This window comes from Capsicum annuum, chromosome 6 (genome assembly GCF_002878395.1).
Source record: "Capsicum annuum cultivar UCD-10X-F1 chromosome 6, UCD10Xv1.1, whole genome shotgun sequence".
Lineage (NCBI taxonomy): Eukaryota > Viridiplantae > Streptophyta > Magnoliopsida > Solanales > Solanaceae > Capsicum > Capsicum annuum.
In genome coordinates, this window is record NC_061116.1 from 191,506,118 (window position 1) to 191,524,182 (window position 18,065).

Below are 18,065 nucleotides of genomic sequence, written 5' to 3' on the forward strand. Positions count from 1 at the left end.
CATCCTTGTGGTGAAGCCCTTCCCCAAACACCGTACATAGCGGTAGATTTAATGCACCAAACTGCCCTTTTTTATCCTTCAATAGTGTACATCATATCTTCATTCCCATCCTCTTAGACCCCATTAAGCGCCACTCATACCCCAATTTCATTCTCATATTATTTGTCTAGAATATTTTTAAAATAATATTTTTGTAATGACATATCAAACACAAAAATAACCTATTAAGCTTGTTACATATTAATTGATCATTTTACTAAAAAATATGTATTCTAAATTATTTGATGATTTGATTATTTACTAAATTAAAATAGAATTAATTAAAAAAATTATTTTATTCTATAATTAATATATTCTTTGAAGGTTTAATAAATTATCTTTATGTTCATTAATACGAATAAAATGTAAAGTAGTAAAATTAATTATTTTATTTGTAAATTTTTAAATATATTACAAAATAAAAAGTGTTTAACTAATATGTAATGGAGATTTAAAAAAAACATATTCTTTTATCCGGAGAAGTAGATAATGCAAAGCATTTACAACCTATTTCTCCATACACCGATGCATATGTCAACATTTGGAAAGTTTGTAAATGTTGTACCCCCTATTAGGAGAGAGAAAGTAGTTGCTCGAGAATCACAAGGCAGATGTATATATCTATATCTAACAGTAGTTCAATTATGGTACCTCCAGAGTGAAACAAAAAGAAGTTCAATTATTGTACCTCAAAAGTTCAACGAAAAAAAATTCAATTAAAAAAGTTCAATTACTGTACCTAAAGAATGAAATAAAAAAAGGTTTAATTATTGTGACAAGTCTTTCCATAGTTTGTTTTCATCTTATTGTCACCGGATCCTATTAGATAAAAATAGACTGAATTTATTGTTATTGTTATTTTTATGTTATTATCTCCATCATAATTATTTTTATTCATATTATACTAATTATTTATGGACATATTTCAAAAATAATGAAACTTTGCTATAAAATCTTCTTTCATAGCCACATTTTACATAATTATCATTTATAGTCGTTGTATTCGATTCACAACCACTATATTCACTTTTACTCAGTAGTTTGTATTCATAAAAAATATAAATACACTAAATGTTTAGTCTCGCCAAATATGCTACCATTATTTTTTTGGTTTTTTTATATATTTTTCTTTTTTGTGTTTTTCCCATTTTTTCTTTCTTCTTTCTTTTTATTTTTTTCTATTTTTATTTTTTTCGTTTCTTTCCATTTGTTTTTTTTTCTCTTTAATCTCTAAATTCTATTTCTTTTTCTTTTTTTCTTTTCTTATATTATTTTTTTTCTTATTTGTACTTATTTTTTAATCATTTTTGTTCTATTTTATATTTTTTATTTTTAAAAAATATGATTAGTCAAGCACAAGTCATGAACAATAACGTAAATACCACAATTATTTTTCGTATTTGTAGTCACACCATCATTTATATTTTTATATTTACAACTATATTAATATTAGTATTTTAAAGTTCGTGCTAATATTTATATTTTATATTTCACACTTATATTTGTATTTTTATTTGTTAGTTTGCACCATTATTCTCCTGCATTTGGCTACAAAGATTACGAGGAAAGATTGGATGATGCATTTATGAAGGTAGCAATCTTGGACGAAGGTTTGGAAACCAACTTCTTTCAGCTATTAACTTTTGAAAAAAAAAATTTCAGCTATTAACTCGAGATGTTATTGTTCGTGGTATGGATTTTAGTAAAGGTTAGTAAGGTGAGTTCACTTGATTCCCTGGCTTAAGGTTTTGTCCTGAATCTGTGGGTTCTTGCACTAATCAGCTGTTGTATATGTGATTCCTCCTCCTTTTGTGTTTTAAATGTTATGTAAGAATTTATCAAGGAAGCTCTCATAACTAGTTAGCAACTGCCATAATCCTTTTCATCTCTCTATGCCTTTCAATAATTAACTCAATCTTAACGTGTTTAATACTTTGATTTCTGTAGGATGCCTCTAGTTTAGGTAAGTGTCTGCTCCCCCCCCCCCCCCCCCCCCCCCCCAACACACACACACACACAAAAAAAAATGTAAAGTTAAAGAAAGAGAATGATGATTTTACAGAGGAGCAATAAAAAAAGGTTTTGCGGAGATCGCCTACAAAAGAGTGTTCCTTTTGTGGTGCATTTCTTTCCAATATTTCTGTATCTTTATGGTGTATATCTATGGTTCATGTAAAAAAGGGGATCTTGGGCTAGCTCAACTCCATAAGCTAGGAGAGGATTACACAAAGCCATATAAAGAGACCACAATCCATTCCCTAAACGAATATGGAACTTAATATTTAACACTTTCCTGCATGCCTAGGACTGATCAACTGGAGTGTGTTAATATAACACAAAACTCAACATTGAGAAACACAGCAACAGGATCACAATGTAGCTGGCTCTAATGCATTGTTTAAGATATGGATCTTGTGCCCAATCAAGCTCCCGAGGAGAGTATCGCTCTAGATTTGAGACAACAACCCATCCCCTCAACCGATGTGGAACTTAACAGTTCGTAATAGTTTATGAAATTGCTGTTTTGCTGATCTGGGTGTTGGTTGTGAAGATTTGTATTTATTTTTAAGTCAATTCATAGAGTTCCTTAGTAACAAAGAGTATGAATGCCCTACACTAAATCTACATGTATAATTTGTCAACTTGGAAATGTGTTGGCTGCCTAGTTTATTAAGAATTGTGCATCGGGGCATATTTTGACTGGAATAGCCTTTGATTATAGGGTTTACATTTAATGAAGTAAATTCTGTTGGGGCCAGTGGCAATGAAGTTGTTTGTTGTCACTTCTCCAATGGAAAACTGTTAGCTAGTGGTCCCATGACCAAAAGGTTAGTCTACAAGTATCAAAAATCTTGCCATGACAATGCCTTACTGTTATGGTTCTTAAAAAATAACTTGTACTGCTTATTGTCTGACTTTTATTTTAGGATGTTTCATGGTAGACTGATACATTAAAGGAAAAACCAACACTTGAGGAGCAGTCATCACTCATTACTGATGTTCGTTTCAGTCCAAGCATGGCAAAACTTGCAACATCTTTTTTTGGGATGCTGACAATGTTAGTTACCACCGTCGTTAGTGTTTGACTATTTATTTCTCATTATTAGCCTCTTGTACGTTTTGGATTGAGATTTTTTGCATCCAAGTTATTTCCTTGAGTGTGCTAATTATCTGTATTGGGATATATGTCTTTAGTGATTCTAGGCTGTGCATTCTGATATCTCTCCTATGTAACATATCAAACGTCTTGCCGTATTGGTTAATTAAACAAAACATAATATTATCTTCGGTTTTCTAGAATATTTGTCTTGTTCTGTGAGCTTTTGTTTGTCAATATTTTTTATCTGATTTTACCATGTGTGGTCTGGAAGAAGTTTCAACAACAAATACACACCCAGTGAAGAAGTTTATAGTTGTTTAAAAAACGAGTAATATGTAATTGAAATTGATGGAATCCGCTAGAGTAAATTTTATCATGGATCAAGACTGGATGGATGAAATTTATATTACTTTCAGAAGGGCCATATCCTTGTTGGACATTGAAACAAGACAAAATTGTCTTCTTTAGAATGGGTGGAAGACCTTGGTGACAGTTATTTTGTGAATGCAAATCCATTTGAATGGTTTCAAGGAGAGGTTGTGATAAAATTGCATTAATGAACATCTTTAGGAAGATCATGGTGTAGTTACTTAAATGTTCAATTAAGAAAAGAGGATCATGGTGCAGTTACTTAAATGACCAATGAAGAAAAAAACAGAAAGACTCACTTGTTTGTTCTTCTTGAAGTTTTCCTAATGTACTCTGTAATTATTTACAGCCGAGCTACTCACTTTGGACTTTCACTGGGCATTCTGCTGGTGTAACATCACTTGATTTCCATCCTAATAATGAAGCTCTCATCTATTCTCGTGATGGTGATGGTGAAATAAGATTCTGGAGTATAAAAAATGGTAGCTGTACAAGTGTGTTCAAGGTAAAAATTCTTCATCTACTATTATATGTGCATTAGCACGGGGGATCAGGTATGCTGATGCAAAATTATATGATCCTCCCATCTCTTCTAAATGTTGTTTCATGTCTCGAGCAGGGTGGAACAGCTCAGGTGAGATTCCAGCCCTGCATTGGTAGATATCTTTCTCCTGCTGCTGAGAACGTAGTATCGATACTTGATAGGGAGACACAAGCTTGTCGACATTCGTTAAAGGTTGGTGTTGCATAATGACAGACTGGTACAACAACAACAACAACAAACCCAGTGTATTCCCACCTAGTGGGGTCTGGGGGGGTAAGATGTACGCAGTCCATACCTCTACCTCTGAAGAAGTAGAAAGGTTGTTTCCGATAGACCCCCGGCTCAAGGCATGAGATACCACACAAACACATAGTAAAGCACAGAAGCAAATTACATAACATAAATACAGCACCCATAAGTAATATAAAACAGAGGAAAGCAGAGGAAAGCACACAGATTCGTAATAAAACATGGAACACGGAACACGAAATCATAACAGGAATAAAACCCCTACCAAGTAATTCCCTACACTAGCGACCCCAAACTGGCCCTAGTCCTCTGCCGTAATTCGCGTCCTCCAGACCTTCCTATCTAGGGTCATGTCCTCGGTGAGCTGTAACTGTTCCATGTCCCGCCTAATCACCTCACTCCAGTACTTCTTCGGCCTACCCCTACCCCTCCTAAAACCATCCAACGCTAGCCTCTCACACCTACGGACCGGGGCATCCATGCCCCTTCTCTTCACGTGTCCGAACCATCTCAATCGAGCTTCCCGCATCTTGCACTCCACTGAAGTCACACCAACCTTCTCCCGGATAGTCTCATTCCGAACTCTATCCCCTCTAGTCAGCCCACACATCCAGCGCAACATCCGCATTTCTGCCACCTTCATTTTTTGGATGTGGGAGTTCTTAACTGGCCAACACTCCGCTCCATACAACAAGGCCGGACGGACTACCACCCTGTAGAATTTGCCTTTAAGCTTGGGCGGCACCTTCTTATCACACAGCACCCCCGACGCGAGCTTCCACTTCATCCATCCCGCCCCAATACGGTGTGAGACATCCTCATCAATCTCACCGTTACTCTGGATCACGGACCCAAGATACTTGAAATTATCCCTCTTACATACCTCCTGTGCTTCCAGCTTCACTACTACCTCATTCTCCCGCCCCACGTCATTAAACTTGCATTTCACATACTCTGTCTTGCTTCTGCTCACCCTAAACCCTTTAGACTCAAGAGTTTGCCTCCACACCTCTAATTTGTCATTCACACCCCCTCGAGTCTCATCTATCAGAATTACATCGTCTGCAAAAAACATACACCACGGCACCTCCCCTTGAATATGCCGCGTCAATACATCCATCACCAACGCAAACAGAAAGGGACTAAGAGCAGATCCCTAATGCAATCCTGTCAGGACAGCGAAATGCTCTGAGTCTCCTCCCGCCGTCCTCACCTGGGTTTTTGCTCCATCATACATATCCTTAATTGCTCTGATATATGCCAGCGGTACTCCACTCACCTCCAAGCATCTCCAAAGCACCTCCCTGGGGACTTTATCGTAAGCCTTCTCCAGGTCGATAAACACCATGTGCAGATCCTTCTTCCTTTCCCTATACTGTTTCACCAACCTCCGTACCAGGTGGATTGCCTCCGTCGTCGAGCGGCCGGGCATAAATCCGAACTGATTTTTCGAAATAGACACTATCCGTCTCAGCCTCACCTCGACCACTCTCTCCCAGATCTTCATAGAGTGACTCAATAACTTAATCCCCCTATAGTTATTGCAACTCTAAATGTCCCCCTTATTCTTATAGAGAGGGATCATGGTACTCCACCTCCAAGCCTTGGGCATCTTTACCGTCCTGAAGATTTCATTAAACAATCCAATCAACCACCTTACACCAGCCTTTCCAATGACAGACTGGTACAACTTAAGTAATTTTAGTGTTTCAGCAACTTCTTTGAAAGTTGAAAGAAGTTAATCTATATCGGCAACTTTGAAAATGACTAAGATAATTTCAAGAAACATGAGATATTTAGTCATTTATTAGTTCCGTACCCAACCTTCATAATTTTGATAGGATCATATTTCCAATATTACTCTCAAACGAAGATAGGATTATTTCAAATAAATTTCCATATAGGCCGAGAAAATGAGTTTTTTGCAGCTAGCTTCATTGTCGGTTGTAAGGTTCGTTTAATTGCAGTAAGACTTCTGTTTCACTAGTTACCATTGCTTTATATCTAGCTTTTATTCCGTTTGCAGAGTTTAGGATCTTCACAGGGTTAATGAGAATAGGTACCTGCTATTTACCCTAATAAAGTGATACGTGACGAAGAGGCCTCTTAACTTTTGAGGATATGATTGGAGACCAATACATTGAGACCCGAGCTTGGGGGCTGCCCAACCAAGAAGTACAAGCCTTGAAGTGTCAAGAAGGCCTTTCAAAACACTCTAAGGCTGCCCAATTCTAAGGATATTTTGGTCATTTTGTGTAATAGTTTAAACTAGGCTATAAATAGAATATGTTAAGTCATTTTCTCATAACTTCATAACTTTGATGATATATTTTGAGAGCTCTAGAGAGAGAGTCTTGCATGGTGGATTCCTTGTAAACAAGTGTGGATATCACTTGTGTTGGTGCTAGTTTTGAAACATTGATTGCTTGGGAATCCCGTTCCCTTGAGTTCACCATAGAGCTTGGTGTTACTTGTATGAATTCTTGGGTCTTTGTGTTCAATATACACTTAGGTTCATTGTGTTTGTACATTTGTGTGTCAAGTTACCTATCGATCTATCTACTTCATTATTGTTATTGTTCATTTTGCTCTCAACATAAATTGTTGTTAACATTAGTTTGGGTTGTTGTTTTGGTGCCAAATACACCACTAACTCTTGTATTCTTGTTGTTGGTAGAGAATTCGAGAGTGGTCTCTATCTTGGTCCTCGGATCCTTAAGATTGTGGACTAATTTGATGTATGTTTTCGTGTTTTTCTTATCGATCTTGTATCATTTGGTATTATAGAATGGTTAGATCTTGTTCCTATAAGATCAATTTTGGGCTTGCTTGTTAGAAAATTAAAAAAAAATATTTAAAAGCTAAAAAATAAAAAAAGAAGCAAATTTGTCCATCTTGTTCTAGTTCTTGGCCGAATCTGGATTTTGTCATTGTCTTGGCCAAAAAAATTATTTTTTTTTGTCTAGATCTAGAAGTCATTTTGTTTGTTTTGTTGTTTCTAGTGTTAGTTTCTTCATCACTAACACTCTTGAGTCTAAATCTAGATTTGAGTTTGAAATATTGATGTTGTTGTTGTGAACCAAATTATGGTCGATTGTTGTTGCGGCTTTGAGACTTGAACATGTGATGTGTTGTTGGTTCAAGTTTTGAACGTGTATTGTGGGGATTGTGTTGTAGAATTTAAGCTTGAGAAGCTATTGTTGTTGTTTGGGAGGTCCAACTTGAACCTTAGGACTTCAAGACTCAAAAATATGTTCTTGGTGTTCTTCACCATCTTCTAATCTTGTTGAAGAAAAGTGGTTGTTTGATTTAGAAAGTGAAGAAAGAGAGTATGTTTTGTTGTTAGTCTTGAAAGACATGTCCAACCAGTCTTCAAGTTTTAAGGTGTAGTACTTGTAGTACAAATACTTTGCATCTACTCAAAGACTTACAATCACCTTTTCAACCACTTTCCAACAAATTCCCATGATTCAAGGACCATGTTCTAGGGAAATGGTACAAGAAAGTCAAGTCTTCCACTTTTGAATTTGAAAATAGGATTTAGAGACTTGTTTCTCTCCTAAATCAATTCCCACCAATTCCAAATGACAAATTGTTCAAGACTTTCAATTTTGAAAAATAAATTGTGTTAAGACCACAACCAATAAGTGGCTGTCACGTCACGTTCTATTGTTCACACGATAAATTTAGGCTTAAATTTTTGATTTCTTAGTTTCTAATCTTTGTCTCTTAGTTGTCTTTTGTTGATTCTATTGCTAATTAACAAACTAGTAATTATCTACTAGGTTGTAAATTAATTTTTGGGTCCGTTTATTCGTGTCTACATTTCTTTGTGTGCTTTTATCTTTTTTTAAATTCGTTGTAGTTTCTTGATTCAAGTCCGTAAGTATTTTCTTTGAGTTGTTTCAAAAGAGAATCTATTCTGGCCTCTAGCCCCAATTGGTACCAAGTAATCTCCTTGGAGTATAGACGAGTTACCAACACTTGTGAGGCCAATTGAGAGGCATTTCAAAGTGTGAGAGCTTGTGAGGATGTTTTTTTTTTTTCTAACATTAACTAGTTTGCTGTTTTTTGTGTTTTTGTTTTAGAATTTCTCTTGTTAGGTACTATGGAATTGAAAAAGGTGACCGTGAATGATTTGATGACTACCATAATGGGTATAAAACATGACCTTAATAGTCGAATGGAGATAATTGAAAGAATAATAGGCCGAATTGAAGAAAGAATGGGAGGGACGGAAAACTCTCGTTACAAGGAGTTGGATAACTTGATAGAGCATCCAAGCCCTCCTAATCAAGTTCCAGTGAGTGGACACGCTCCACATGGCTGCAAGGTAATCAAACTAACTCTTGCACTCTAGTTAATGAGGCTAGTAACCAACTAAGTGTGAATGATAGTTTGTCTTTAGGTGAGCCGAATATTCCTTTATTTTGTGATGATAATATACAACTTGAGATTGTGGATGCACTAGTTGATCCTAATGATGACAAAATTGATTTTTCTAGCAAGATCGATTTGTGTCGACCTAGTGTTGAAGCTATTGTGACAAGTGATAGTACATTGTCTTGTGGAAGTCATGAAGACCCACTTGTGTGTGAAAAAGGTGATGTTGAAAATAATGGCCGAATGACTAAGGATAACAATGACCCTCTAATTATTTTAGTTGTTGACCATGCTAGTATAGGGGGGACATATGACCGTATTAGTGGTATTGTTGGGGAAAGAAAGTGTGTCCTAAACCCGTGCCCATGGACACTCCACTCATTTGATCCCGGTGATCATTTGAAATATGGTAATGATGTCTTTTGGAATAACTTGAATGTACATGGAATGTATGACCTTCCTATCTCAATTTTCAAGTCTATTTGCTATTCAAAGAAGAGCCTATGTTTTACACTTGACAAACAACTCTTCTTTCTTGTTTCTTGTCATGCTTATGTGGATAGACTAGTTGATTCTTTCTTGGAGGGGTGTTGGGGTAAGAGGGATATACGGTATTTAGACATGGCTTCTTGTGATTGGAAGGGTAGTCAACTTCCTAAAGACTCCTTGCTTCCAACCTTAGTTATTCCAATATGTGATGGTTTGCTTGGTTATGTAGTTAATGGAACTCACTTGAGGGAAATTCTTGATGTTAGTCTTAGCCAAGTCCTTTGTCCTTTAAATATTGACTTTTCTCCCAATGTCGTGAAGGATGTTTGGTAATATGTGAAGTTTGAGCAACCTTGGCAAGATGCTATGATTGATTACACTAACCCTAACCCTCATATCTTGAGAAACTTGTGTTTGCCTGTCCTTCCTATTATTTTGCATGGTTCGGATTCGAGGTCAAAATCTTTTCAAAAAGGGAAGGATAATACAGGACAAAGAGGCCTCTTAACTTTCAAGGACATGATTGGAGACCAATACGTTGAAACCCGAGCTTAGGGGCTGCTCAACTAAGAAGTACAAGCCTTGAAGTGTTAGAAGGCCTTTCAAAACACTCCAAGGCTTCCCAATTCTAAGGGACTTTTGGTCATTTTGTGTAATAGTTTAACCTAGGCTATAAATAGAATATGTTAGGTCATTTTCTCATAACTTTGATGATATATTTTGAGAGCTCTAGAGAGAGAGTCTTGCAAAGTGGATTCCTTGTAAACAAGTGTGGATATCACTTATGTTGGTGCTAGTTTTGAAATGTTGGTTGCTTGGGAATTCCGTTCCCTTGAGGTCACCTGATATGAGTACGATCGTGATTGTGGATCAATACGTAAAGAATTCGTGCTCGGGTGACTGGCTAACTAATGGAACAAGCTTTGGAGTGTTGGCTTATTAAGGGCATTTTAGTCATTTTGGAATAAGTTGTAACCTACGCTATAAATAGAACATATTAGGTCATTTTCTCATAACTTTCGGTGAATAACTTTTGGTCATTTTCTCAGAAAGTACACTAGGTGGATAGACAAGTATTTCTTTCAGTGCTTAGAAGGGTATCTTATTCCCTAAGTTCCCACGGCATGTGTAGAATGTACACTCGTGGTTTGATGTTTTTTTGTTGATTATGCTAACTTTAACCCTCATGTAATGAGGAATATGTGTTATTTTATCTCTTCTATTATTTTGAAGGTTCGAATTCGAGGTCGAATCCTTTTTTCAGAAGGGGAGGATGATACGAGTACGATCGTAATTATGGATCAATACGTAAATAACTCGTGATCGGGTGACTGGCCAACTAATGGAACAATATTTCGAGTGTTGGCTCGTTAAGGACATTTTAGTCATTTTGTAATAAGTTGTAACCTAGGCTATAAATAGAACATATTAGGTCATTTTCTCATAACTTAGATGACATTTTGAGAGCTCTTTGAGAGTATTCATACAAGTGTGGGTATCACTTGTGACAAGTGTGGAATCACTTGTGTTGGTTGCTTGTTTTGAAACGTTAGTTGCTTAGGGATTCCATTCCCTTGAGGTCACCGTAAGAACTTGATGTCATTTGTATAAATTCCTGGGTCTTAGTGTTTAATATACACTTTGGTTCATAGTGTTTGTGTATTGTGTGTCAAGTTATCTATCATTCTATCTTATTATTGTTGTTGTGTTCATTCTCGATTTTGGGTGTCCAAACCCGAGACCTTGTTGTGTCATTTTTTTTCTTGTTATTGTGTTGTAATCTTAGTTTGTGGCTCGCTGATTATAGGTGTTGAACACCTTAGAATCTTGTTGTTATCGTGCTTGTATTGATATTGTGTAGTGAATTCGAGAGGGGTCACCAAAAGGGGTCCTCGGTTCTTCAAATCATGGACTATTTTGGTGTGTGTTAGTGTCTTCCTTGTCGATCTTGTATCATCACCGTAGAGCTTGGTGTTACTTGTATTAATTCTTGGGTCTTCGTGTTCAATATACACTTAGGTTCATAGTGTTTGTACATTTGTATGTCAAGTTACCTATCTATCTATCTACTTCATCATTGTTATTGTTCATTTTGCTCTCTACATAAATTGTTGTTAACATTAGTTTGGGTTGTTGTTTTGGTGCCAAAGATACCATTAATTCTTGTATTCTTGTTGTTGGTAGCCAATTCGAGAATGGTCTCCATCTCGGTCCTCGGATCCTTAAGATTGTGGACTGATTTGGTGTATGTTTTTGTGTCTTCCTTATCGATCTTGTAGCATAAAGTATGGACATCCGTAGTAAAAGCTGAGAAGAGATGGAGGAGGTAAACATTGTAGGAGGAGAGAGAATTTTGAATTAATATACTTACTGATTTTCGTCAAGGCTGGTACATGTACTGTTGCGTATGTTTTCTTCCAACTCTAGTTGTGTTTCCAGTACCCGGTGTACCTAACATATTGTTATTATTTCTGAATGGCCACACAAAACCAGTTCATTCCGTCTGCTGGGATCCCTCAGGCGAGCTCCTAGCATCTATTAGTGAAGACTCTGTCAGGGTTTGCAAACCCCAAACCGAGGTGCAAGGTCTGCTTTTGATCATTTTGATTCGAGTCGTTGGTTACAGGTGAGTGAACAATTTGTACAGTTTAGCTTGCTTTCACTAAGTAGCCGTTTGACCATGAAAATTATTATTTTTTTCTGAAAAATTATTTCACTTTAGTGAAAAAAGTATAAACGCGATGCGTTTGGTCATGAAAATTTCAAATACAATTCCGGAATTGTATTTGGAAATGTGAAAATAAGTTTTACTTGCTTTCACATATACTTCTCTCACAAAATTTAAAAAATAACTTTAATTTATATTCATGACCAAATATAACTCCAACTCCAACTTCAGTTTCAACTCCATCTCCAACTCCGAAAAATTATGATTTTCATGGTTAAACAGGGCCTATATTACTGAGCTGTCTTTCGTTGTTTTTTACTTCTATATTTTAACTAAATTATATTTGAATTTCCTCGCACGATTTCAATATATGTTGGTGCTTATTTATTTTTATTGATGGTTGAATGCTCATTAACATAACAAGTCGAATAAATCTCTTAAGATGAATTATTTTCATATTTTAATCCATTTCGGTTATTAATATGCATAAAGTAAGCAAGCATAAACAATGAGAAGTCGTAGAATTCTCGAAACAACATAAATGTCGAATATTACAAGATTTTGATATCAAACTATCCATAGAAATAAAAGAAAGACGAATAATTATAGTAGAATCAAAGTGGTATTGCAGATCAGCCAACCACTCACCGACCCCAAGGTAGCTCCCTCAAGGATCACCCATCCATCTAACACTCTGCATGTACAATTTTAAAAGCATATATCTCTATATTTATTTATATTTGTATTTTTATCTATAATCTATAATTTATATCTATAATCTATATCTATAATATATTAAAAGTGGGAAGGTCCCTAAAAAAGTGATTTGAACTTTTTGCCCTTCATTAAAACACTTTAAAATAGACAAAATCATCTTTTCACTTTTTTTTTCTCTAATTATTATTTAATTATATATATAATTTTGAATCCTAGAATATATGGGTTAGGATTTTAAAATATGGTAATGGATTAGGACTTTAAAATATGGTAAGTTTTTTTTCTTAAATTAGGACTAGGTTTAATTTTCAACATATTTTTATTTCTTCAACCATTGTAATTGTCATCCGCTAGGTTAGTATGTTATTCTCTCTCTTTTTTGAGTTGTTTTTCCTTTTCTATTGATTGTCGTGGCTTATTATTATTTTTCTAGCTTAGAGAGTGATTTTAAGTTTAACACACCGTGCATTATTACATCTGTTTTATTTGTGAATTTTGATTTCTAGGTTTGATATTCTCGTATGTTCGAATCTAACAACGTAATTATTTTCTCATATATATATGTACTTACGATAAAATATTTGTTTTAAACTTTTTGTACTTCATTAAAAACCTTCGTGATAGGTAAAATCGTTTAATTTTAAATAATCAAAAGTTACACTTCGCACGTACAACTAAAATAGTAATTTATAAATGCACGAATAATAATCAAAATATCCTTATAATATTGATGGACTTATTTATCCTTTTAGTCTAATTCTTCTATGTTTCTATTCACTATTTTGGTTTTAAAAAAAAAATATATCATTGTAAAAATAGAATTAAAAACAAATGCTATTGCTTTTGAATTTCGATTCCTAATCTAATTAACTAAAGAGTTTTTACTATCACATTTAAGTAAGGAAATATCAAATTACTGTCCTTATTTGTCTTGAAGGGGGTTGTTTGGTTGGAAGACAAGTTATCTCGAATTTCTAATCGTGAGATTAGTTATCTCATGCTCAAAGAGGGATAAGAAAAATACTATAATCTCAGAATAATTAATTTCGGGATGAGTTATCCGATGTATTTTGTTCCAATCAAACATGCGATAAGCTCCTTTTCTAAATTAATCTCATGATTAGTTATCCTTATCCCTCTTATCAAACGATCCTTAAGTGTTTTTGTTGAGGTAATTTGTGCGTGTGATCTATTAGTTTTTGATAGTCAATGTGAAACATTACCGTACCAAGAAAACTCTCATGTTTACATCTTAAAAGAGTATCTCTTCCACTTCGCATTCTGTATAGTGGAAACTGACAACAAACACGCACATAAAACATAAAGAGTAATTACTAATATGTTGTATCCAAGAATAACTCATAATCTTTTAATTTCAACATAAGAAATAAGTTGTTTGAATTGATTTATTTTTAAGTATTTTTGACTTTTAAATACTTTTTAAATTTTAGTAGTGTTTGACAAAACTAAAAAGTATTTTCAAGCACTCACTTTTGGATCAAAAAAGTATAAAAATAAGTCAAAAGCCAAAAGTCAAAAATAAGATTTCCTTCCATATTTATGACTTTTAGCTTATAAGCTGTTCTTTTTAAAAGATAATCCAAACTCCCATTAAGTCTTTTAGATTACCTTTTACATTGTAAGATAGATTTTAAAAATAAAGTAACACTATGTTATTTAAAAAATAAATAAAGTAACACTATTTTAACTAAAGTATTATGTCAAGATAGAGTATCGTAAATATAAATTGTTTAATTAAATTATAGTCTTGAAAATTTTATTCAATTTCTTAGTCTTAAATTAGTAATTAGCTAATAATAAAATATTACTAAATTAAGCTATACAATTCATTTTGATTGATCGTGTTATTTTATGAGTTGAATATAATATCCAGTGACTCTTTTGTTTTACCACTATTCAGTAATAATCGAAATAGAAGTACTTATTTTTTTACCTCTGAAGTAGTTGCCTTCAATCATATACTCCATTATGTATGACATATAGTAAGGAAATATCATGAATAATTGATTCTCAATTATCTTCATTGTAACTACAAAGAAGAAATATAATCATTGACTTTGTAAAAAAAAGTAATGTAATTTTTAGTTTAGATAATAAAAAATATATAGTAATTTCTTAGCTTTAGCTCGTGTAATGCAACGTAGCAAATGATAGACGTCTTTTGGTATATTTGTCCTAATAATGAAACGTATGATATTATTCAGGTTATCTAGTGTATCATTTTGCAATTTTTGAGTTAATGGTGGTGTGACCACGCCAAAATTGCATGTTGTGACATCACGTCTTACATATATATTTTCTTTGTTAACATAAGACACAGCTTTTATTTCATCAAATAGATCAAAGAAGTACTGGATAATTTTCGTGTAAAAGTTTAGATTTAGTTATTTGATTAATCAAGTTCACAAATCAACTACTATTAACACAATTATACAATTTCAAACTAACTAAATTATAATCCTTGCCAAAGAACTTAATCGATATTCTTTTAATTTTGTTCTTGGCAACTCAATCAACCTTGTGATTTTCTCATTTCGTTTCATCATTCAATCTTCTAGAGTTTCAGTACATGTTGCATTTAGTTTTCTATCTTTGTTGGAATTGTGTGTGTGTCGTGAAGAACTAGTTATTAAGTACCAACGAATAAATGAAAAGAAGTTAGAGCAAGATAAAAGAAAATGGTGTGGATTTGGTGGACAATTTGAAGAAAAGAAACTAAGAGCAATGTAAATTGTAAGGAGGATCGTCCTTTATACAACTAGGAGTGTGTAGTAGTCATACAAAGGAGTGTCTTCCTTACAATTTTCATTGCTCTATAGTTTCTTTTCTTCCAATTGCCGGCCAAACCCGCAACATTTTTCTTTCTCTTACTCTTAACTTTTTTTCATTTATTTTTTGGTACCTTATTGACTTGTTCTTCACAACAAACACATAATTCCGATGAAGATAGAATAATAAATGCATCATATAAGTAGACACGTAATTTTATTCCTCCCAAAAATTTAATTTATTCATTTTTACCTCGCGTTGTCATACGCTTGTGATTATCCCTTCATAAAATGACAAAAAATAACAACTTTTAACAAATTTTATCTTATTTAAATCATCCTAACCTATCTCTACCCCTCCCTACTCACCACCCCACACCCCCAACCCTAACCCACGTCACCCCAATCCATTTTCTCTCTCACGTTTTTTCTTCTTTTCCATAACAAAATTACACATACAGCTAAAAGGAATGAGGGCCCACAGGGAATATTTACCTCAACAGAATACACACACTCACCACCAGAAATTCCCTCACGAATTCACACACACACATACATAGTACCACTTTTCCATTTCCAAAACAAGAATTCACTCACTGAAATTCCCATAGTACATAGACATCACTCATCTTCAACCCCACACAATTCTCTCACCATACGCGCACACCACCGCCGTAGACGAGGCACTTACAGAAAAGCTCACCAAAATTCATCCACACACAGAGAGTTCGTGAGACCACACAGATGGGGAGAGGAGCGATTTGATGAGAAGAAAGAAAGGGGATCTGGGCTCTTCTTCTTTACGCACACACAACACACAAAATCATCGAGAAACTATGAAGGCTCATCAAAATAACCCAACCAGTGCCTAAATCCCCAGACATCTCGTCAGTGTTGTTGAGTTTTAGGCGAAATCCTTCCGAAAATGGTATCTCACTAGCTCGTTAGTCCTAAACCGTCCATTCGAGCTGAGTCCGGCGAGGTCTCGTCGGAAATCATCACACGGGTTCTCGGTTTCGTTTTGGTTTCGGGCTGTTTCGTCTATTCTGCGCAATTTTTGTTCGAACTGGTGAAAAGCAGAGATACTGAGGCTGAGTTGATTCGTGGAGGTTGGCTCGAGGTTTTCGGCGCGGACTCTGTTTTGTTCAACAGGATAATATTCGAATAAAAATAATATCGAGGTCCAATTTTATTTTCTCTCGCTTTAATTTTTACGTTATCGTAAATGATTTGTGTGTTTGGTACGTTTGAATCTTGATTGCGTATTGGTTGATGTTGGATTTGAATGTTGAAAAGTGAGTTGATAATTGAAGCATGTGTTAATCATTGATTGATAAGAATGAAGTTGGGGCGGGAATCGAAATTGGTAAAAGTGAATATTATGGTATTTTGATTCATTGTTGATGTTGAATGTGATATGTCGTCGAGCGGATAGGCAAACAGTAAGCTAGGTAGGCAAATGTAGAATTGGTGGATTGTTGGAATGTTTGAAATATTTTTTGAATGTCTTGTTTACAGTATTTGAAAAGTGTATTCATTTGGCTGGGAAATGTCCCGAGGTATTTGTATTTATTCACCGAGGAATGCCCCGACGTACTATGTTGGCGAAAAATGATTGTGATGAAGGTCCAAGGCATCGGGTAAAACAACGGAGTTTACCCTAGGACTAGTTTAGAATAGGATTTATATTTTTTCATTTTTCTGTTTCGGTTTGTAATAATTAGACTGGACATTATGATTTTGGATTTGTTTTTTTGTTGGTTTGATTGATTGTTTTGTGTGTTTTATGTGGTTTATATATTTGTAGTGTTAAAATTAGCCAATATTCTCTACCAAGCGATCGTGGTTGAACCATGAGATCGAGGGGTGCCTAACACCTTCCCTGCGGTCAACAAAATTCCTTAGCTGGAATCTCTGTTCGCAAACCAGTTTTAAAGAGAAATTGTTTTGAAAAGGATTGTCCAAAGGTAACTTGGCACACCAGATTATGTCAAGTGGCGACTTGAGTTTTGAATGTAAAAATGATCCTTTTTCGAAAATAATCTTCTTTTTGTCACTTTAATAAATAAAAATCCTTTCGAACTTAAAATCTAATTCTTTCTGGAGTTAAAAAGGGGTGTGACAATATATATTCTAAAATTCTAGAACAATGAATGATGGAACAAAGTAATTCATTTGATCCACTCACAAAGCTGATTGAGTTGCCAAGTACAAATTTACAAGAATATCCATTGAGTTCTTCCGCAATAGTTATAGTTCAGTGAGTTTGAAATTATATAGTTGCGTCAATAGTAGTTAATTTGTGAACTTGACTAATCATAACTTTTACATGGAAATTATCCAGTACTTCTTTGCTCTATTTGATGAAAGAAAAACTGTGTCTTATGTTAACAAAGATAATATATACGTAAAACGTGGTATCACAATATACATTTTTGGTGTGGCTACACAATCATTAGCTTTCAAAATTGCGAAATGATTCACTAAATAATCTGAATACCATCATATGTTTCATTATTGGGACAAATATACCAAAGGACATCCATCATTTTCTAGGTTGCATTACATAAGCTAAAGCTTCCACGTAAGAATTTACTATATATGCTTTATTATCTAAATTAAAAATTATACTATTTTTTTCTTTACAAAATGAGTGATGATTTTTCTTTTATGTAGTTAGATAGGTATGCTCGTGCGTTGCACGGGCCCAATGCATAT

The 18,065-nt window shown here is 34.6% G+C and overlaps 1 protein-coding gene and 1 long non-coding RNA gene across 12 annotated transcripts; both read left to right on the forward strand.

The window, feature by feature from the left end:
* Window positions 1-1,484: 1,484 nt before the first annotated feature.
* Window positions 1,485-6,829, forward strand: LOC107872804 (transcriptional corepressor LEUNIG). 11 transcript variants are annotated; one of them, XR_007056565.1, is made up of 6 exons: window positions 1,506-1,756; window positions 2,762-2,867; window positions 2,967-3,097; window positions 3,858-4,013; window positions 4,128-4,332; window positions 6,328-6,829. XR_007056565.1 is itself a non-coding variant. In XM_016719414.2 (4 exons), exons 1-4 carry the CDS (start codon window positions 1,715-1,717, stop codon window positions 6,349-6,351), a joined length of 237 nt encoding a protein of 78 aa, XP_016574900.1. In that variant the 5' UTR covers window positions 1,485-1,714; the 3' UTR covers window positions 6,352-6,829. The 11 variants fall into 11 exon arrangements, 2 of the variants coding, with proteins under 2 accessions (XP_016574900.1, XP_016574898.1); XR_001674991.2 differs by lacking the exon at window positions 2,762-2,867 and having other exon boundaries at window positions 1,502-1,649; XR_001674985.2 differs by having other exon boundaries at window positions 1,505-1,756; window positions 2,762-3,097.
* A 7,545-nt stretch (window positions 6,830-14,374) lies between these two features.
* Window positions 14,375-17,133, forward strand: LOC124899291. Its single transcript, XR_007056575.1, has 2 exons — window positions 14,375-16,528; window positions 16,866-17,133. It is a non-coding gene; the product is annotated as an uncharacterized LOC124899291 (long non-coding RNA).
* The last annotated feature ends 932 nt before the right edge of the window (window positions 17,134-18,065 follow it).